General features: G+C 34.0%; 1 protein-coding gene across 7 annotated transcripts in view; it reads left to right on the top strand.

Moving 5' to 3' along the window:
- Positions 1-23243, top strand: part of LOC145267860 (uncharacterized) — a 2055798-nt gene that overhangs the window by 1987557 nt on the left and 44998 nt on the right. For all 7 annotated transcript variants that reach the window (XM_080123344.1, XM_080123412.1, XM_080123509.1 and 4 more), the window contains one exon: positions 16988-17220. In XM_080123344.1, the coding sequence (XP_079979470.1) occupies positions 16988-17220 (233 nt within the window). The remainder of the gene's footprint in view (positions 1-16987; positions 17221-23243) is intronic.

Here is a 23243-nt window from a genome sequence, read left to right as displayed (position 1 = left end):
ACAATAGCTTGAATTCTGCATTTGCCTCACACGCTTTTCTCTCTTCTCTTCAATCTCATTTCTAGCCTATTGTCACTAGGCTCTTTTATAATATATACACTCCTTACTAATTGAGTCATAGATGGCTTCGCCGGCATTGTTCGAATCCCTCGACCGGTTCTAAACTTGGCTCTCTACATCGATGCCCCATGACAGGATGAAACACTAGTGTGCGCAGGTATAAAATAATAATAATTATTATATCTGCACCTGTTAGAATTGAGTTCATACCTTTGGGCACAGTATATGTACATTTAAAAAATCCGTCACATAGCCCAAGTTCGTGGATTATAATGATACAATCATTTCATTACTCTAGATTTACGTGAATTATATTTTGCGCTTGATAAACGTTAATTTCAAATTATTTCTTGAGACGGTTAACGTCGGCTGAAGGGTAAAAAGATTTTTAATTTAGTAAGAGATGCATTTGTTGCAAGGGTTAAATTCGTCGACCGGGGTTAATCGTGAAATCCTTCACTGGTGTTTTCCGAAAGGAGAAAACAGTAGTGTGTGTAAGTATATACATATATATTATATTTTCATGTAATTTAACTACTTGGAATAGTAAGTGCATATGAGTAAATACAACGTTCTCATAGAAAGATCAATAGTGCGATATTGATGCTACAAATATTTTTGTTCAACATACCACGTTAGTAGACGTAGATATACGGAAGCTGAAATAATTTTACGCAACAATAAAACAATAAGAATAAAACCGAATATTTGGGAATTAGTAAATACTTGTGTCTTTATTTTAAACTGGCATCTTTAAAATTGTACATGTTTATAAATTCTAATCTCTTGTGTTCATTGTAAATATCTCATTAATACTTACACTCATTCGTACCATTTGTACAGCTTATCTGTGCTGTTGGTCTAGCACTGTTAATCAGATCACGTTTCGGTTATTTCCTTGTAATACATATTCGTAATCAATCCTTCCATCCAAAAACTAGGGGTCATTTAACTCTGCCCCAGCTTTATTTTTTGTTTTACTCTTTCTCCTAGCTTAACATCTTCCCAAAGACTAAAGTCAATAAGTATCACTTGTCTAACGGTACTCCTCTTTTATTCTTTTAGCATCTAATATCAAGTACTTCAATGCGATTTCTATAAAAAAAACTAGATATAAAATCATCATGTACTTATTCACTAATGAATATTAAGATTTTAATGCATATAGTCCCTTGATTTATATGTATAAATACGTATGATGAAATAACTAAAAAGCATGAATATATATTTTCAAATTATACTCATTTATTTTATTAGGTTTTATCCGCTTTTGAAGAAATGTGATTTCCCTAATTAACAAAAAGGGCGATTTTTAATTAAATATACTCGCCGTCGTATATTTAATATCGTTTACTAGATGACGTTTAATTTTATATGGTTCATAAATTCCGTCATGTTGAATCTTTCGATAGCTCGGATAATATCACCTGTGTGAGCTACGTCTACATTCGAATCGCAGTAGTTTCTCAATTAGACTAGTTGAACCTGACCGTTGATCTCTTAATTATTCTTCCGCTCAGCGTCTTTGTGCCCTGCCATTGCCTGATTCTTTAGTTCTTCAGCTAAGGTGCATACCTGTCATGCTGCTCCCCATGGCGTGGCCAGGGTTCATTAGCCAGTTCAGGTTCTACATCAGGCTTCCGTCATGAGTGGTCCTACATGATTACCGTAGACTATATAATCATTCTGCCACGATTTAGGTCTAAAGTGAGTGTTTCTATCATCCGACGGTATAGCCTGTTGAACTAATCCTATATTGTTGTAACCTTCGTACGAGCTATGACGTAATCACCAGGGTCGGTATGCTCTTCGCAACAGTTTGGAAGTAATGAAAAAAATCCTTTACTCACATAAGATGATTCTGTTCAACTAACAAAAGATGCAATCGACGTCCAACTAAATTTGAAACTATTTATTTTTGCTTTTAGTTTTAATCAACAGGATCGATATGCTCTTCGCGGCATTTTTAAAATAATGAAAAAAAACTTTTATTCACATAAATATTAACGGTTAGGAGACAAATTGAAAGGGGCCAAACATTGAGGCAGTCATGATCTTTGTACATTTCTGTAAAGCATTCGACTCCGTACATAGAGGAAAATGGCCAGCATATGAAAAGCATATGACATTCCAAATGAAGTCATTAATGCTATCATGATGCTATATGAGAACACTCGAGCAATGGTCAGGTCGCCAGATAGGGACACTGAATTTTTCGATATCCGAACCGGGGTTCTACATGGAGATACTCTTGCGCCCTTTTCTTTTCATTGTCTGCTTTGACTTTGTACTTCGCACCTTTGTGGATATACGCAACACGCTAGGCGTTACCCTAAATTAATCCAGAAACAGACGTCATCAATCAGCACACATAACTGATGCAGATTACACAAATGATATTGCTTTGTTCGCGAACAGCACTGCTGATGCGCAAACACTGTTACGTAAGCTAGAAAAAGTCTGCAAATGACATTGGTATCCACATTAATGCGGATAAAATAAAGTTTATGACTTTCAATGCAAAAGGAGATATCAGGGCTCTGGTTGGATCAACACTGAAAGAAGTCGCTGAGTTTACGTATCTGGGCAGCAACATAGTTTCCACAGAGAGAGATATCGAAATTCGCATGTCAAAAGCATGGACCGCATTAGATGAGCTACGTTCAGTATGGACTAACTAACACTGAAAAGGCAGTTCTTCAGGGCAGTGGTAGAGTCTGTCCTTGTTTACGGTGCTACAACCTGGACACTCACCAAAAGATTAGAAAGATAACTAGACGGCACATACACCTGTATGCTACGAACAGTATTAAATATATCTTCGCAAAACATTCCCACGAAACAGCAACTTTATAGCAACCTACCTGCCATATATAATACTATCAGAGAAAGCTGCCTACGATTTTCTGGTCATTCTCTGAAGAGCAAGCATGAATTGGTGAAATATGTATTGCTATGGACTCCACGACATGGATGCGCAAGCAGAGGACGACCTAGATCCACGTATAACCAGCAAATAACACACGACGCCAACTGTGAATCTGAAGATCTGAGGCAGCTGATGGAAGACAGGAAACTCTGGAGAGGAAGAGTCACATTGGACCGGACAAGGAGCCCGTCATGATGATGATGATTGATATATTCCGTATAAATCTAAAACATTGTCGCGTTTTTCTGCCTATATTTTCGAAGTCATTCAAGTTATTCGATTGACTAACCTTTATTTACACCTTCGCCGCATCCGGTTTGGTGATGCACTCAACGGCAAAAACGTCCTGTTTTCTTCGTTTTTTTCTCCTTCGCAGTATGGGTTCGAGCATGCCTGCCGACTACATTTTTTTTTTTGCTCAACACACACACACACACCCAAGAACACGGGCAACACCGGACACCAAGGCTAGTCCATTATATAAAAGGACAAATGTGTGCATGTGTGTGTCTGTATATCTCGCAAAAAGTTCCGACCGACGCGCCTCAAAGTGGCAATTTCTATATCGTTTTTGTGATTAGTCCCTCGCACGACAAATATTGAAGAATTGTCCAAAAAACATTAATTACTTAACCTTCAACTGGGCAGTTTGCTTAAGGCAGGGGTCGCTTTTTTCCTCGAAACTTTCGCAAGCTATTGTCACCGTTAGATTGACTACCGTTAATTCGAACGCTCGCGACTTCCAATTTCGTGATGGACACATCAGCTAATTAGTTTACTTTCTGTTCCTCCTACGCGGCACGGGTTCGAGCCTATCTGCCTACTACCACCATTTTAACACCTCTTCCCATCCGAACTGTCTAACGCTGTTTGTATTTTGCCCCCAATCTTTATGCTCATGCTAATACCACGTTTGCACATATCTGCGACCTTTGTGTTCTTTACTACACCACCTATCCACCCCCAGTAAACGCCGAGTACTCCGGCTAGTCTTCTATAATATAAAAGGCAACATGCGTGGCTGCGTGTGGTGGTATGTCTGTAAAAAAAACGTTTTTTACATATGCGTCCGATTATGACAAATTCGGTACTGTTTTAAAGCTCGATTTCTCGGATGGCAAATAAGGAAAGAAGGGGCAAAAACATTGATTCTTGTATCTTTAACTGGGCCTTTTACTACAAAGAGGAGTTACTTTTTTTCTTCGACGTTTTCGCCAGTTGATGTCCCCGTTTGATTAAATACACTTAAATCGAACGTTCGCGACTTCCGGTTAAGTGATGGACGCATCAGCTAAAACAGTTTTTTTTTCACCTTTCTGTTCTTCGCTCGCATTACGGGTTCGAGCTTGCATCCTTATTAACATTGTTAACACCTCTCACCACCTGGAGGGCCTACCGTTGTTTTGATCCCCCCACACCTACCTGTGTAAATATCTCTCTATACCCTTGGGTGTCTTACTACACACCTCTCCACACCCGGTCAACGCTGGGTACACCGCTAGTGTAATATATTACCCTAATCAACATACGCATATTTTGCAGGAGTTTATGTTGTTTATTGAAATATTCTATAAAATAGGAATTTCTTCTATAGGATATCCATGAACGTTATTGAAAAGTACAATATATTTATTAATCTTAAAAAGTAATGTGAATTGGAATACAAAAGCTCTGATATTGTAAATGATATTATTACAGGTAAATAATCGGAAAATATAAAGGCTGTTATGATTTTTAATATAAATAGACCGGATCTATAAAATATTTAGTGTATTTATGTGGTATTGGGCGATCGGTGATTCTTAATTATTGTACAGAATGAAAAATCTACCGTTTAATATGACATCCGATTTCATGCGGGTTTTAATACAATTTTATCTATATTTCCAATGTATATTTATAGCATGTATATTGAAAATGTATTTTATTATTGGACATCTGTGTATATACAAGTATTTTTATGAGGATTTTTTTTTATTAAAGCAGAATATGACTTCTTATCACGATTGTTATTTTTATATATTTCATTGTATTAGTTATATTTTTCAATTATTTGTGGAGTTTTAGTTCCAGGATAATTTTATTACGACATGCTATGGTAGTCGGTTATTTTATCTAATAAAAAATAAGCTTTTTCCAACGTTATAATTCTTACGCATTAAATTGTTTTACATATATGAAATAATTTTTTTAATGAAAGAGTTATAATGTATTGTGAACGAAGTGACTGTCGGGAAGAATGTGAAAATTATTCCCAGAAACTCCGGCGGTATGTCCCTGACTAAAGGAGGCAATCAACGGATTTCAGTAAAATATACGCGGTTTCATCGATTTACGTGCCAATAAATTATAGAAGGCTGATCACTTTTTTAACCTCATTTAATCCGACCAACGCAGGCTCTCCATTTTAGTTAGAAAAATGCACTAAACACGTGAGAGCGATCAAGGATTTTTTTTTTTTTAGAAAATCTATACCAATGTTGATTAAAATACACATTTATGTGGGAGCTGTTTGAAAAAATGCATATAGTTAAAACGTATTCGAATCCTTTTCTTATACAGCAAATGTATTTTGTATATGTATATGTGTGCGGGGTGATCCGTTCCCTGTTGAATCTGACACAATTAAGCTTATTATAAGGAAAGTTTATACAAATCTAATTCCTGTGTCTAGGAGTGTTGGTAAATAGGTTTTGTATTGAAATGATGAATACGGAAACCGTTAATCCGTAATGAAAAAAAAACATCTTAAAGTCCGATATTGAAATAAAGTAAACATTGCATATCGCCTCATATCACATTTGTATTTCAGTAGTTTTATCACTGTACAAAAATAAATATTTGGCGTATAAATTAAACAATGGGTTGTTTGACACAACGGAGTAGCCTTCAAAATAAATATTTCTGTTCAAAGAAAACTTGAACCATATTCCTTGACTTTTGTTTTAAATTCCACTTATTATATATAATTAATTTTATAAAATCAATATAAGGTTATCCACAGTGCAATGTAGTTTAAAATTATCATAGGCAAATCACTCTGGAAAGGCATGTTAAGTTTCTCCCGGCATCTATTAATTAATCTATTTAATTGAAAAATTCGGCAATTTCACCGATTTTGATGACAAAAGTATAGTGTTGAAAAGGCGTTCATCTTTATTCAATCCCTAACCATGTTGTGCTTCTTATCGACTGATAAATTTAACGGATATTACAAGTTTTTGTAAGGTAGATTGTCTATAAGTTATGTTGAAGATGGATGCGGCTTGATTGACTTTAAACTTCTAATAAACAAACAAAATAAATCAACTTAATTGCGAGCTTTTTTTATACAGAAATAGAGAATACTAAAAATGCTGATTGTTAGGCAAATTCTATTCTTTGTGGTGAGCGCTGTTCTTTCATTTTGCAAAGTATTATGAGATAATAGTGAAAAAAATCAAGGCTTAAACAGGCGTCACACAGCTAGAACCATTGTTCTGTTTCAAAGCAATATTCTTCGCGTGGATTATAAAATAAGATGTTCGTCGCCATCATGGCTATATATATACATGACATTCAAGATTAACCTAAGTTAAAAGTTCCTTTTCGTATTAGTGTCATATGAATCAAAGATTTCCTTATGCATAGATATTAGCATAAATACCAGAAACATATGGAGACAAAATATATACATGTAAGTCTCATAAACGGTTTGCTTATTGAGATATTCAATATTTTCTATTTTGTAACGATAAATAAAGCAATGAGTTTAGAGGATGGGAAGTTGGAGCGAGATAAAAAGGGATACAATAATCATAGCATCGTATTAGAATTTAACTACCTTAGAAATAAATGCAAAAATAACGGAGAAGCAACGTATATGAAAAATGGGCTTTAGCAAAATACATTAAACGTATCTATTATACTGCTATCCTGGTTATGACTATAAAACTCATTCATCAGTGATGCTTAATTTGATGACTTTACGAAATGAGGGCGGTTTTATTTTATATAATTGTTCCCAGGTTTACTTTAAACCACAGAGAATCAGGTGGTTGAGTCCTTACTTACAGCTCAAGTTCAGAAGACACAGGTTTCTTGAGCAAAGAGAATAATAAACGTTGCTATTGTTTTATTTTCTTGTTGTATAACGCAATCATGCCATGTAAAGGAAAAAACATTTCTAAAAAGAAAGATCTATGTATCACGATTACTTTTTGAATATATAAAAAATTGAAAAATAACTTTTCAAAGTTGAGTGATTCTGCAATAAGTAGAAATATAAAATAACCAAATCAATTTATTTATTTGTCAATAAAACAGTCATGCTGTGCAATATAAATAAAATACAACAAGCGCCAGTAAGTAATTTTGTTAGTAAGTTTAATTATTGAGAAAATAAAAATCCTAATGCAGTCTATAACTTTTCAATTGAAAACTATTAGATAAGTACAAATATATTCTCTCAAAAATATTCAACTAATAACATTTCAACCCAGCGTTGCCCGGGTGTTTGGAGGTGTATGTGGAGCAAAACAAAAAGCGGTCATTTTTTTAAACATTGACCCCTATTATTGCTCCTTAACATTTATTGATTTGGCCTCTAATAAAGTTATTAAGTTAGATCCATGTACAACGAACCTATATCTAAAATTTCAAGTGTTTAACCCCAAAATAGACGGAGGAGTTTTGTAGAATTCTCACATGCCAAATCGTTGAACTTTGACAACTTAACAGCCAAATTTTTTGCCGAAAACGGATTACAAAGATTCTCCCAAATATCTGTACCCTGTATATCAAATTTCGAGTATGTACACTGATAAATGATAGTTATTGCGTAGGAAAATGTACAGACACACACAGAGACACGTTATTTTTATATTTATATATATAATAGATAGATTTTCTGGATATTTTGCACCCAATTTGACGTTTTTGCCTAGTCCATTTTATGGTCGTGTTCGAAACATCACAAGAAGTGAAAGAAAACCTTAACTCGCACACTTGCCTGTTTTATAATATTACTAGTTTACTCTTGCTCCTTTAGAGAAATTTCTTCAGAATTCGTATATGCCAATTTCTAGCTTAATATGTTTCATCATTTTTTAGTACAAAGGGAAACAGCATTCTTTCATTTTCTTTTGTTTTGACTAGGAAAAACTAAATTACTTCGATGTATATTTTTTAAAAAAACGTTTGTTTTGTTTTTCAATAAAGCTAGATGATTTCATAAATGAAGAAAGTGTTTAAGGCAATATTTTGACTATTTACTTAATATTACAAGCGAGGGGACTCATAGTTTTAAGAGACTGAATTGTGATCAAGAAATGCTAAACACTCAAATATTTTTTCTTGTAATCGATATCAATTAAATCGATCATTTTACCACTAAATCGATTGATTGATTGCTCTTCTAAGGGAACCCATTGCGGTGAACAATTGGGAAGCTTCTTATGCGCGGCGCAGCGACTAAGACCACAGTACATTGTAGTCTACATTGCAACGTAGAGAACCACTGTTTATATTATAAAATATTATGTGCATATAATGACTGAATAAAACTTTATGATGCCAAAGTCAATTATAATGCTACTAGTGTGCTCTAAACAGAAACATTTATTTCGAACGTGCCACTATCACAACAAAGAAGCCATTGTTGATGTTTAAACACCTGGTTTTACTGTTCGTACGGTTGCATTTGCTTGAATTTAGGTTTAAAATAAAAATGAAAGTATCATGGGTAACTTGAGCCTTAAAAACAAACATTTCGAATTCGCCATGGCATTTCAAAGAACCTACTGCTTATTTAATATGCCGGGCCGTTCAGTTTCTGTTGTAATAACACTTTTCAAATGCAGTTTGGATGTAAGGCTGTATAAAGTGTTAACTTTGGTAAACATTCCTTCTCTTCCTTTATCCGATTGTTTTTGAGTATCTGTAATTATTCAAGGTCAATAAAGGCACATAAAGTACTTTCATACTAAATATAATAAAAATCGGTCGTGTTGATCTCGAGTCAATAGAGAACGAACTCCGAGACGCAAAGCAAAGTTTCTGTTATATGAGATAAAAGGAAGAGATAGAAATAGTATTTAAAAGCAGGATATATACCAATATTCGAAAGTACGGCTACATCAAATGTAGGATATTGTCATACTTGTGCACGTTTGGCAAATTGGCCTGTTTTAAGCAGTCCCGTATCTGGCAATATTTGAGGCAATTTGACCGCCAAACATTTCGCTTTACTTAAAAAGGTAACGTACGGACTCACTACAAGAATAAGCGGGGTTCTCGATAGATTAATTTTATGAAATTGTTTAAATTTTTATTAAACGTATCGTGTAATATTAGGACTCAATAAATCGATAGCATATAGAGAAACAGAGCATACAAAGCATATAAAATCGACCTGTATAAAATTAAATATTCTATACGACAATCGGCGATAGCATCGAAAGTAAAAACAGGAATGCATATGACACTGGAATCGCTTACTTTTATGTATTGTTGTGTTTAAATTGAGATGACAGAAATACGTGCATTAAAATGTTGCGTTATAAATTCATTACTCAGTTACGTCGAAGAGGTACAAGTAGTTAGAGGTATGAAAAGTGCAGAAAAGTAAAATAGAAAGTTGATTTATTTAATGCGATACTGATTTCTTTCTGTCGAACTGTCCACGGACGTGTAAGAATAATATTTTAGATTACGAAACTTTTGAAACTCTACTTAAATTCCAGATTACGTAATGTCCCCAACAAAACTACGTCTCCCTATATAATAAACTATGGCTTTTAAGTTCGAAAATTGTAATTTGCGAGTGATTTCAAATGTGTGTATCTGCGCCAATGAATCGAATGAGAATCGTGCTTCAAATAATTGTATTTTTGTCATTCAACGGATAAGGTATGTTTGCAAGCTGAGGATAGTGCAGCATTCTGGTGTTTTACAATGAAAAAAAAAACGAACGCACACCGACAATATATATATATATATATATATATATATATATATATATATATATATATATATATCGCTTAACATAGCTTATAAAAAATAGAGAGAGAGAGCTTAACATAGCTTATAAACATATATATATATATATATATATATATATAGAGAGAGAGAGAGAGTGTGTGTGTGAGTGAGATAGTGAGTGAGAGATTAACATTAAATTAAATATTCTATTGCAAATGGTCGGCATACAGAAAAAAATTAATCCCTACTTTCTTCCTAAGTTAAATAGGAAATTAAAAATATCCATTTTGTTGCATCATTTGCATGACTAAGTTCGAAATCGAATACGTTAAGTTCATTATTAACATTGACAACATTTCTGTCCTTCTGTATATTGTAATAAACAGGCCGACGTGTTCGACGAAATGAATTTATTACTGTCGTAAATGTTTTTTATTCCCCTCTTTTTGTTAAAACTATTTGTTTTAGCATTTGCTCTTTCAAGCATATTTCTGTTGATTAAAATAAACTTTGTGTTGTGTCTCTCAAGATAGTACTTTATTCTGTTGATTTACAATGAAAATCAAACACTGTTTTTATGATTAAAAAAAGAACTATATTCTTTTAATACCAATGTAAAGGGAAGATCAATGTAATTTATTGGTATATACATTTCATGTATATATTCGTGTGCGAAGACGGTCACCATGAAATGTTTCTTATATTAAATACAGTTTGTAATATTTCCTCTTACTCCTTCGATTGTAAATACGTATACAAGAACACATATAAGGCAGAGAGATGAATATGATATTAGGACCTAAAATAAGATATATTTGTCCGTATTAAAAACCATTTTATTCGGCAATTTTTGAAATGCTGAGTGTAAAATACATTCTAAAAATGCTTTCAATACGAAAATGAATAGCATGATAAACGCACTAAAAAGAATTGAATTACAGATGAAAAAAGAACACATTTGTTCTCTGATAAAATATTAACGTTTCTAACGGCTTTCAGGTGAATGAAACTGAAAGTAGTTGAATTTGATTCCCGAATGGTATCCACGCAGTGCACTAATTAAAATAAGTACGATAAATAAAGGTACATTCTATTCTTTCAGATTTTTTAAGTTCATGAAGCCTTCTCGTCCTTAGCTTATTGCATCCTGGTTCTTTTAATGATCAATAAGAGATAGCGACATTGAAAAAGTAAATTTAACCGAACGGAAACTATGAAAGAGGTAGCACCACTTAAAGGATAAAGTGTTCATCTAAGATCCAGTCGTTCTGTTTTTTTTGTTTTTTGTTTTTTTTTACTTTCTTTGTTTACCTCGTCTACCTACGTTTTCATTAGCTTTATTTCTACAGCAGTACAAATAAGGTGTATTTCTAGGACTATATATAAAATTAATTACGCTACTTGTGTATTAAAATAAAAAAAGCTATTGGAAAAATATATAATTCTTGTTATATTTTATATTATCAAAATAATAACATGCATTCCATAAAACAGAGTAAACTTTCAATGCACATTGAGTAGCATATTATATCCTGAGATCATGCCCATATATTAATATATCTTTTTATTATGCTTAATTTATTTACACGCAATCTTTGTGTGTATATAAAGGTATACACCTCCCCCCACACACACACATATGAGAATGGGTATTCTCTTAAATGCTCAGGATTGTTAGATTGTAGCTTAACAGTGTACATATTACCGTCCCCTTAATAGAGTATAATTTAAATAAACAACTTAATACAAATTGCGAATTAGAATTAATGATTATTATTCAAAAGGCAGGTGATGCCTGTTGACTTCTTTATTTTAAACATAAATGTTCACGTAGAAAAGAATAGCCAGTAGTCCCAGAGACTTATGAGATAGAATTTCGGTTTTAATATAAAACAATTATTATATATTGTATTAGCGAAATTGATACACTGCCTATAATAAAAATAACCTAAAATAACTATTTATAAGGAATATAATAAAATTAAATCCTGTGTTTTTCTCACAACTATATGCCTGAACCATACTCAAACGTAAGGACTGGTGTGATTAATTCGTTAAAATATGTTTTTCTGATAATTTATTTTATGATTGTCTTTATTACTTTTTATGAATGAATTTTAAATCTAATTGGGATGTTTAAATAAGTTTTGCAGCACAACTATGTCAAATATATATTTCGGATATGGCGGTAAATGTTGCGTAAGATATTATGGATGACATTAACTGGTGTTTGCAATTCCCGCATGGTTTTCTACTAGACCTCATAACATGCGGTAGCTGCTATTTTATGCGATGAAATTACTAACAATTATTATCTTAGATTGGAAATTCAATTTTTATGTTGGTATCTGTCATTATAAAGCCCTGATGTTAATTTTTCATTTCTAGCCATCTTTCTTAACTTCATAATTTTAGTGCATTTCGATCTTAATCAACTGAAAAAGTTGAGAATACAACCTATTAATATATCTTATACATAAGTAACAATACATGTAATAAGTGCATAACTTTATTTTGATTGAGATCTTATGTATGATACAGAATACAAACAATCATGCAATATTGCGAAATTACTATAGTGAATGCACAGATAAATATAAAACTGCATTTATAGAATTTTGATCGACCGTTCATACAATGTAGCATACACCCGTCATATGTTTTACAAAAAAAAAATAACAACTATAAAACAAGCCCTAATAAACAATAACTTGCCCAATGAAATCGTGGATAAACACATACAACTCTACTAAAACTCACTTTACAATAAAAACATACACCTCAAAACTACAGCTTCAACGTATACTATGAAAACATTTTGCACACTAACTACAGAACAGATGAAAATATAATAACGAACCTAATTAAAAGATACACCAGACCAACCGACCAAAACAATAAAAAAAGATCAAACTAATAACATTATACTAAATTTAAAACTTCCAATACAATAATAAAAAATAATACAAGCACCACTCTAAACAAAACTAACTTAGTATAATTTTTTGCCTCTTCAGAAATGTCGCCGACCCCACTCTAAAAACTCATACAACGTATACATAGGCTACACAGCAACACTCTTCCGACGACTAACCTATCAGGTAGCTGGCAATAGCGCCATAAAAAAACATCTAACGTCCAACGATAAAAACATACAACCGTCCGGCATTACAAATATTTTAACTATGAATACTAAAATTCAATATCTTAACAGCTTCACACGACTAAAATTACTAGAAGCCACACTTATTAAAAATACTACAGTTCTTTTTAAACCGGATCTCGTTTAAAACCGGAGCAAATATTTAATAACTAACATGAAACTAAATTATTAAACTATAACATAAGAAACTAGAAAGTCAAATTAAAAACAAAATTAAAATAATTCGCCTATAACCCTCATGCACTCACATTTGTAGACAATTATATATATGTATATATATATATATATATATATGTGTGTGTATATATATTTGTAGTCATCGACATACAGTCCTGTTTCGTTGTATCGCAACTGATCAGTGCTGCTAGACTAGCATCTCTCCCAAGCCAAGGATTGAACCTAGAACCGCCGTGTTGACAGTCGGCACTTCTCCCACTCGAGCACAGAAGGGACGCCCGCAAATAACTCGTCGGAATGTATATTTTAATAGACATCCGCCACTACTCTTACAGTGCTCAAACAACCTGTTTATAAACAAACAAACAACGAGCTTCGCATTTTTCAGCCAATTAAGTAGCGGGTGAGCTTATTTACGACAGTGCTCTACTCAAAGAAGGGGCTTAAAATATATTTGTAGTCATCGACATACAATTCTGTTTCGTTGTATCACAGTAATATATATATATATATATATATATATATATATATATATATAGCCTCAAATTAAATGAAAATGAAGAAAAAACATTTGGTTCTGACGATAAGTGGATGCACCGATAGATGAGAAAAATATTTCCGAACAACAACTTTTGGGTGCCATTCTATATAGCATGCCTAATGAATGTAAAAGACTGCTTTGTAAATCGAAAAGATATCCAGAAAGATCGGAAAAAGGAATAAGTCTGTCGTGTGGAATCAGACCTGTGTAAATAATGATTTGCTGCCAGAATAGCAAACATATATGATGATATATCTTAAAATTCACTATACTTACCTTATCACTCCTAGTATCAAATGACTGATCCTAGTAAACTCATTTGGATATTTTCTTTTCAAATACTATAATAAACATACTTTTCAAGCATATTATATTCATCTATATTATATTGTTTCTATGCCTATTACTTGTAAATATGTATTTAGAAATTAAACTATGGAATTTGATGCATCACTTTTGATTAATTCATCTAGATTAATATTTTTATTTCCAAACTATTTTATTTTGTTTTAACTTATCATTTGTAACTCATTATTATAATATTTTTTTAAATAAATATGAGCGGTAATTAAATATTCCGGTTTGTGTTTATATAAAATTTCACATTATTTACATAAAGTCCCAACACATTATATTTCAGATAGTGTTCAATTATACGCTACCTTAGTAAGAGGCCGTTATCCTCATTTCTCTTTAAATTTTTTACCATATTAATAGCCTGTCCTTCATCAACTATTGTCTCCTTAGATTCACATTTTTCCTATTTTCTTTTTATGCACATCTGTATAACTATTATAACACTTTTTGTCCTCTATCTCCGCGTATATGCATTTTATTACTTCCTCCACTTTTCTTTTATATGCGTTGTCACTCACGTAATCCTTGTCTTGAATTGAAATTTTAAAATGTTACGCGTTTTTTTCATTTTGTATAAAGATCAAGCTTCGCAAAATCCGAGGTTTAGGTCACCAGATAATCGTCTATGGTTAACCAACAAAGTAGGATTGTTATTGTCGGGACTACGTATTGTTTATACTTAAACTTATATAAACACGCACACACACACATGTGTGTGTGTTATTTGTAAGATAATATCAGTTATCGAAATTTTAATTGTATATAAGCATTTACCCTAGCCTTCATCCATCTATGAATTAATATAAATGCATTGTTAATCTCTCTAAAAAAATAATCTGCACTACGTCAAACCTGATAAACTCACTTTTGTTGGAAGATTCTACTTTATACAGTTCAAATAGCGTAACAATACCCTATTACATTCAACTTCTTTTAATGAAAGAGAATATACATTTTAAATACATGATTTCAGTATAATCTCCAATCTTATGGGATCTTCTGCATCGCCGAGGGCGATACCTCTACATTTAGTAGCAACAAATTACAATCATAGAATAATATAGACATAAAGTAAAAAGAATAGAGAATTTTAATCTCAGTATATTGTGAAATGGATGCACTTATAAATGAAACGATTCCTTACGAGAACGATTGCAATTTTAATTCTACTTTAGGCTATTTGAATAAATTACAATGTCGGAATGCATTATTGCTGAATGCAGAAAATTCTAATTTGAAATTTTACAATTTTATTTTGACACAAAGTGTATTATAATATAGACGATAGGATGACGTTTTTTTTTAAAATGATTTTTCGTATATCCATTAAATTATTAAAGTGGGCATATTTGAGTATCTGTTCTTACAGATATAATTCATTTTAAAAGGCGCACAAAAGTGTAAACGCCCTCCAGTAAATAATAATATATATTACATATTCCTGTTTTTTTTAACGAAATGTAAAGACATCCATATACATTTTTTTTATTTATTTGACTATTATATTTCGTAAGTGAAACATGCAACTAAAAAAAAAAAAACTGAAAAAAGACGATGTTATTTGCGGTGTCTATTGGTGGATAGAATAAATTAACATCATGTTATTCAAAATTAGCTTTATAATATCACGGCCTAATACCTACGTTTTATTCTGACTACTATATGAGTGTTTATGAATATGTCGCAGTTACAAGAGTATAACGTATTTTCTTCATTTTAGAGAAAATTATCGGATTATATTGAATAAACTATTTACATTGAAATGCTATTCAAGTAAAAAAAATCTAATACAACATGCTAGACCTCGTAAGATATGTGCAATTTATCAAGTAATGTATTTACTAATTTTCCGTATTCTCTCGTTGAACTGATAATTTAAAAAATCTTAAATTTTTAAAAGTGAAACGAAAGATATATTTTACATGCATTAGTCAATAATAGTTTTATAATAATTAGTCTTTCGTTTATTTAACTCCACCCACACTTATATATATATATATATATATATATATATATATATATATATATATATATATATATATATATAGGCATGCAGGTAGGGTGGCGGAGATCAACTTATTTATTTGAAAAATAATTTTCAAAAACAGCAAATTTGTGTTACCCACCATATATATATATATATATATATATATATATATATATATATATATATATATTTCAAGCACACACACAGAGAGGAATGTATATATATATATATATATATATATATATATATATATATATATATATATATATATATATTCCTCTGTGTGTGTGTGTGCTTGAAAGTTTAACATGTAAAACTTTAGAATTATAGAATTTATTAAGTGTTTTGTTAGAAAAGTATTTAGCCTGTAAGCCACTTAATCTTTTCCAGTCAACGTAATTATTAGTTTACAAGCTTCTGCATTAGTCCCAGTTTTATTTCCAGCATCGTAGTGTAACGCTATTTTTTAAATGGTGTTACGGGTATGTAAAAACTATATATATTATGTGTGCGTGAGTGAAGTAAATAAGCTAAGGTAAACCGACTTTTAATTTGTAATCCATAGTACAAGGCAGTGAGCACATTTATCGTTTCATATAAGCGTAAACAGTATGTCTTCTTGTCATAATACCTTATGATTAAAAATTTGGTTAATCGTAAGGCATTGCCTTATGTTTATGCAGTTGACTTTATTAAACTTTTCCAATTAATTACTTATTATATATATATATATATATATATATATATATATATATATATATATATATATATATATATATATTTGGATTTAATGCCATTCTACTTCTTTTACAGGGTACGGGCATATCGCCCCAAAGACAGCTTATGGTCGTATCGTTACAATATTCTATGCCCTAGTGGGCATTCCCCTCACTCTCCTGTGTTTGGCCAACCTTGGCTCTGTTTTCGGAACCGGTTTTCGGTGTTTTTACAAACATACGTGCCGATTCCTTTGCTGCCTCTGTTGCAAGACCGGTTCACCTCGTGCCAAGAAGTCTACAAGATATCGGACCGCAGCTGCACAACAGGTAAGCTTACAGAAAAAGAAAATAATCAGTCTTATGCACATATTATTTCTGCTTTTTACATGCCAATTTTACAAGGCCAAAATCTAAAATTTCTAATGTTCAATACAATAGATATTTCTGAGCTTTCTCGCTATTGTTACTATCATCAATACATGAAGATGCTTTGTCTATATAAGAAATGAGTGTATAACAATAAGTGTAATATATTTGTCAGATAATAAACAAGTTAAAATGGTAACCGTACAACATGGATGCTTTATAACGAGTATAATATTGTTTATATAAAGGTGGTTACATATTGATATTAATAGTGCGCATGTCAAATTAATACGTAGCTCGAATTCTTTTAATGTAACATTTTTCTTATCTATCTTTAAATACCTCCAAATATATTGAACGCTAGATGTTTTTGTTTCGATTCTTCCTGTTAGCATCCAAGTATTTTTCAAACTAATATTAGTAGACATATTATATAATTTCCTTTACAGTAATCTACGCACACGTACGTTTATAGGTTGCTAGATTTCATAAGCGTAGCTTGACTGCGTCTCTAGAAATTGAATCCCTAACCATGTGTATGACAGTCCGGCTCGTTTAACCCTTACGCTACGGAATCCTAGTTAATTTTAGTGTTTATTTGTATAAGTTGTAAACTACTGTACATTTCTTGTTGATTGTGTTAAATGATAACTACGCTGAAGTATCGTCTTCGCGTCGAAGCTCGTTTTTCTTAGAAAATCGCCCATATTTTTATTTGGACGTAGATAAAGAATATTTATTTTCTGTTATTTTTAAAACAGTAATCTACGAACATGCATGTTTCGTGTTTGCTATCTCTCATCAGCGTAGGCCGACTGTGTCTCTCTAGGAATTGGACCCCGGACAATGAGTATTATAAGGATAACACTTTTGATAAATTTTTAATCGTTATTTTCAAACCAACGGGCACATATGGTTCGAAATTACGTTCTCGCCAGTGTAGGGAATGATGACAACTGCCAGTCAGTGGGTTCGACCTTGTCACAAAGATACCTTGATATTCGATCTCTAGGCTATCAGAAATTAAACAGAAAACTAAGGGAATTAAGTTCTATGAATATCAATTAGGCAGCCATACACAGTAGATAGTCAGATAGGCAACATCGGAATATTTTATCGTGCTGAGATTGACTAATTATTGACTTGTCCTTCATTTTTATTTACTCCAGTAATCTACGGAAACGTATGTTTAGAAGTAGCTATATCTAAGCAGGGTAGTTCGACTGTGTCTAGCTATGGTTAAACCCTAGACCATGGTTATTATTGACTGGCGCGTTTAATCCTTACCCTACGAGATCATAGACAATTTCCCCGTTCATATATATATATATATATATATATATATATATATATATATATATATGAGTCAAGTCATGTCATATCTACCTGTCGCATGGTCGGGTTACCGGTGACTAAACCGGTTCCCCGAACATCCTGTCTGGTGAGAAGGCTGGCTAGTCTGCTAGAAGGATTAAAAACAAGACCTTTCAAAGGGCATACGAACCCTCCTTTTCGGGGTGTTTACATCCAACTAGCATCATGCATATATATATATATATATATATGTGTGTGTGTGTGTGTGTGTGTGTGGGTGTGTGTGTGTGTGAGTGTGCCTATAAGCCCCGGTCGCATGGGTGGTGTGATTGTTTATAACTAAATGTTTATAATAGGAAGTTTCCCTGGAGTTGTGGATGTATATGTTGTTGGGTGGGTGTTTGTAAATATACAGGGGCATCTGTGCATCTATACGGGTTCATGAGGGCTTTTAAGATGTGTGTATGTGTTTATTTGTACAAAGGCATATCCTAATTTGGTGCATGGATACGGATGTGCTTTTCTGTGTGTTTATTAATATAGGTGCTTGTGGGTATACGCATACACATATGTGTGTGTGTATATACGTGTGTGTGTGTGCGCGTGATCGGTTCAATAACGCGATCCGGTGCATCTCTTGGTCTGTCATGCACTACCACTGCGAAACCGATCACAAAAGTGCTTGACAGATATACGGAAGTGTAGATGTCAGTGAAGACTGTGTGCTGGCCTCAAGGCGGCCGCCACTGGAAACTGAACATCAGGCTAATAGATCTAGGGGAAGCTCAACCCAGACAGAAAAAACAGAAACTCTGACGCTCTGTTAAGGCAGTTTGAGAAAGTTGATAACACTCATTCTGGCGGGTGACTGCGACAAATGAGCTGCCGACTCGTCTTGGGCAATCCTTGCCAGTCTGGCGTATTCCATTGGAGGAGAGTGGTGAAATGGCAAGAGACACAACCCACTTCATCCTTAAACTATCTTGTCAGCAAATTCCTTACGAACCATGAAGGGAAAACAGAAAAAAGAATTCATACTTGCAGGACGTCGCCCAGGATAAAAAGGCCCACAATACACCCAACTTTAAGTTTACATCGTGGAACATACGAACGATGCTTGACAGGTCCGATTCGGAAAACTAGAAAGAAGTACGATTATATCGTGCGAATTACAAAAATATGACATCGATATTGCTGCTCTGAGTGAAGTCAGGTTCAAAGAGAGCGGCTCCATTAGAGAGTCCGGCTACACCATCTACTGGAGTGGCAAGGCCTCTAGTGAGAGGCGCGAGTCAGGTGTCGGACTAGCCATCAAAAACGAGATAGTGATGAAACAGATAGAAGTGTCCCATACGATAAATGACAGGCTAATGACACTCAGGCTACCTTTATCAGAAGATCGTTGGTGTACCCTGACAGCTATATATGCTCCGACTATGACAAACTTTCAGGAAACTATTGATATGTTCTATCATCAGTTGGGCAGTACACTTGCATCCATACCATAACCGGATAAGAGCATACTCATGGGACACTTTAACGCCAGGGTAGGACAGAGCACTAGGGAAGTATGGATGTGGGGAAGTCAACTTAAATGGGGAGGTCCTTCTGTCCCTTTGCAGTGAGCATCAGCTTTGCATCATCAACACCTTTGTGAAACAAAAGCCTGTCCACAGGAACTCCTGGATGCACCCTAGAAGTTAACATTGGCACCTCATTGCCTTCGTCATCACTCGTCAACGTGACCTCCCAGATATCCTGGACACGAGAGCAATGAGGGGAGCAAATTGCAACACTTTTATTATACATTTTATACATTTCTCTGTGAGTAAGAAAGCAGTCTGGGGCCCAAATGTGAGCCATCTCGTTCAACTAATTGAAAGCGACAATTCCATTCCCCTCACTGACAAATGCACGCTTCTAAAACGATGGACTGCGTATTTCAAAACATTGCTAAACGAGACGCCAGACTTTGATGAACAAACAATAATCAACTTGGAACAGTTCCCAACACAGCACTGGATGGACAGATGCCCTGACCTAGATGAAATATTCAAACAAGTACTGATGTTACAGAATGGTAAATCATATGTCGCTGACGGCATATGCCCTGAGATCATCAAGCGAGGAGGACAAAATCTACTTAGCACTCTCTGCACAATCATACAAAGAGCCTGGGCAACTTCAACTGTCCCTCAAGATTGGAAAGTCGCGCAGCTGGTGACCATATTCAAGAAGGGAGATCGCAGGTTGTGCGGTAACTACAGGTGCATATCACTGCTCTCAGTCCCTGGGAAAGTGTTCGCTCGTTTTCTCCTGAACAGGCTTACAGCGCACGCTAAACCCTTGCTATCTGAGGCACAATGTGGATTCAGAGCAAACAGAGGTACAGCGGATATGATCTTCTCACTCAACCAGATCCAGGAAAAGTGTGTGGAGCAAAATATAGGGATGTACATGATCTTGGTGGATTTACAAAAGCTTTCGACACCGGTGGATCGAAGCTCTCTTTGGGAAGTCTTGCTGAAGCTTCGCTTTTCTGCACACTTCACCAGCCTTGTCAGAGTCCTTTCTTTTACGCATGAAAACCACAGTTAAGCTGAAGGGTGAGCTCTCCGATCCGTTTGACGTGCAGAGAGGTGTCAGATAGGGCTGCGTCCTCGCTCTTTTCACTCTACCTGTCAGTTTGCTTCGCCATGCCATTAGAAATTGTGATAAGGGTTTTTTTAATATGATCTAGGTTGGGAGCAGACCTTTTCAATGTCAATGCATACACATCCGCAAACAAAACAACAAAGATACTCGTACGGGAGCTCATGTTTGGTGATGACACCGCATTTGAAGCGCATCGTCACGAAGATGCTCAGGACATAACTCGCTTTGCAGGATCAGCCAAGTCCTTCGAATGTAAGATTAACACCAAGAAAACCGAAATGATGTACCAACAATCCCCTGGATCACCAGCAACAAGCCAGCCAATTATGATTCAAGATCAGGAGCTTTAAAATATCAGCAAATTCAAATACCTAGGGACCACGTTCATAAACAACAACAAAATGGACGAGGTGATTTCTACAAGAATGGCTAACGACTCCATATCCTATGGAAAACTCAAGCAGAAGGTCTGGCAAAATAAAGACCTGACTTTCAGAACTAAATGCTTGGTGTACCGCGCCATCGTCTTCTCGTCACTCTTATACGGTGCAGAAACTTGGCCTGTGTTCAAACTGGTAGCCCGCAAGCTCAACACCTAAATTATTAGACACCTCCGGCAAATTTTATATGTCAATGGGTATGAGTTTGTCAGCAACAGGGAGATCCTATCACAAGCCAACCTCCCATGCATGTGTGGCCTGCTCATCCGGAAAAACCTGAGATAGGCCTGCCATCTAAACAGACTGGAGACACCCGACTACCAAAACAAATACTGTTTTAACAACTTTAGGATGGGGTACGGGGCATAGGCAGACCTAAGCTCAGGTTCGTGACACACTCAAATGAAATTGAAAGGACAGGTTGATCCCTACTGGAAGGTGGAAGACCCTCTGTCGCGACCGTGACAAGTGGAAAATGATGGTTCATTGGAAGCACATGATTATATATATATATATATATATATATATTATCCCATAGAGCATTGACTCTGTAATAATAAATAAAAGATGCGCATGAAATTAAATATATAAACTTATTTTATGATTTGGCAAGGACGGACCCCCCCCGTTTCTAGCAAGAAATATGTTTGATTCTTGCCTGTAACATTATAAAAGCTCATTTTGTGCAATGCTATAGTTTCAACTATATCCATACTAAACTCAATTGACATTATTAGTTAACGAACTTCTAGCAGGAGAATGTTATTTATACTAAACATTATTATGTTACCAAAAAAATCTTAGAGCCTAACTGTGTTTAAAAATGACTGCTATGTATCAACTTTTTTCTCTAATGAAGTCATATTTTTTATTAAAATTGCATTATGTAGTTAATATGCTACTTAAAAATGACATTAACAATTGTACACATATTTTTTTCAACTTAGCTACTTAACGCAACGTGCCCTGAAAAATGGAAAACTAACGATATACATATCTCTTACGCGTAAACTAGGGCGGGTATTGTTTTGCAACACCCATCGGCTTTATAACTTTTTTTTCTTTTCCACAAAGGGGTGTTTCCCAAAATATCAAAGACGTTAATCATCTTGGTCTCAAAAAATAACAAAAAACAGTAAGTCCCCAATCACTGATTTTATATGTGGTGTTATATGCGACTTTGAAAAATAAATAGACGCACGGTATTTAATTATTCTTCAAGATTTCAACCTGTTTGTAAATCGTTAATCATATTCCGAACAACTTCTCACGCCAACAACTCACATTGCTATGGCCTTCTAATACACTGATGTGTTTTTTTTCATTAACAAAACCGTGTTTATAGAAAACAATTCTTAGCTTCCCATGAGAAATTAACCGATATTTTCTAGTCAAAATTTATATGTGTTAAATAAAATATGTTAGTGATAATCGTCTATTAAACCCGAGGTGTTTAGTTTTTTAAGTCTGTTCTTTCATTTCTTTTTGTTTTTTTTTCGAATTTCTGCTTCAACAAAAATTGCATGAAGTGAGAATAATTTAAATTAAACATAAAATTACGAAAACCAGCCACAT

Source organism: Euprymna scolopes, chromosome 1 (genome assembly GCF_053919585.1).
Source record: "Euprymna scolopes isolate OS-2025 chromosome 1, ASM5391958v1, whole genome shotgun sequence".
Lineage (NCBI taxonomy): Eukaryota > Metazoa > Mollusca > Cephalopoda > Sepiida > Sepiolidae > Euprymna > Euprymna scolopes.
The sequence above is the reverse complement of the archived record's forward strand: the minus strand, read 5'-3'. Positions and strand labels throughout refer to the sequence as shown.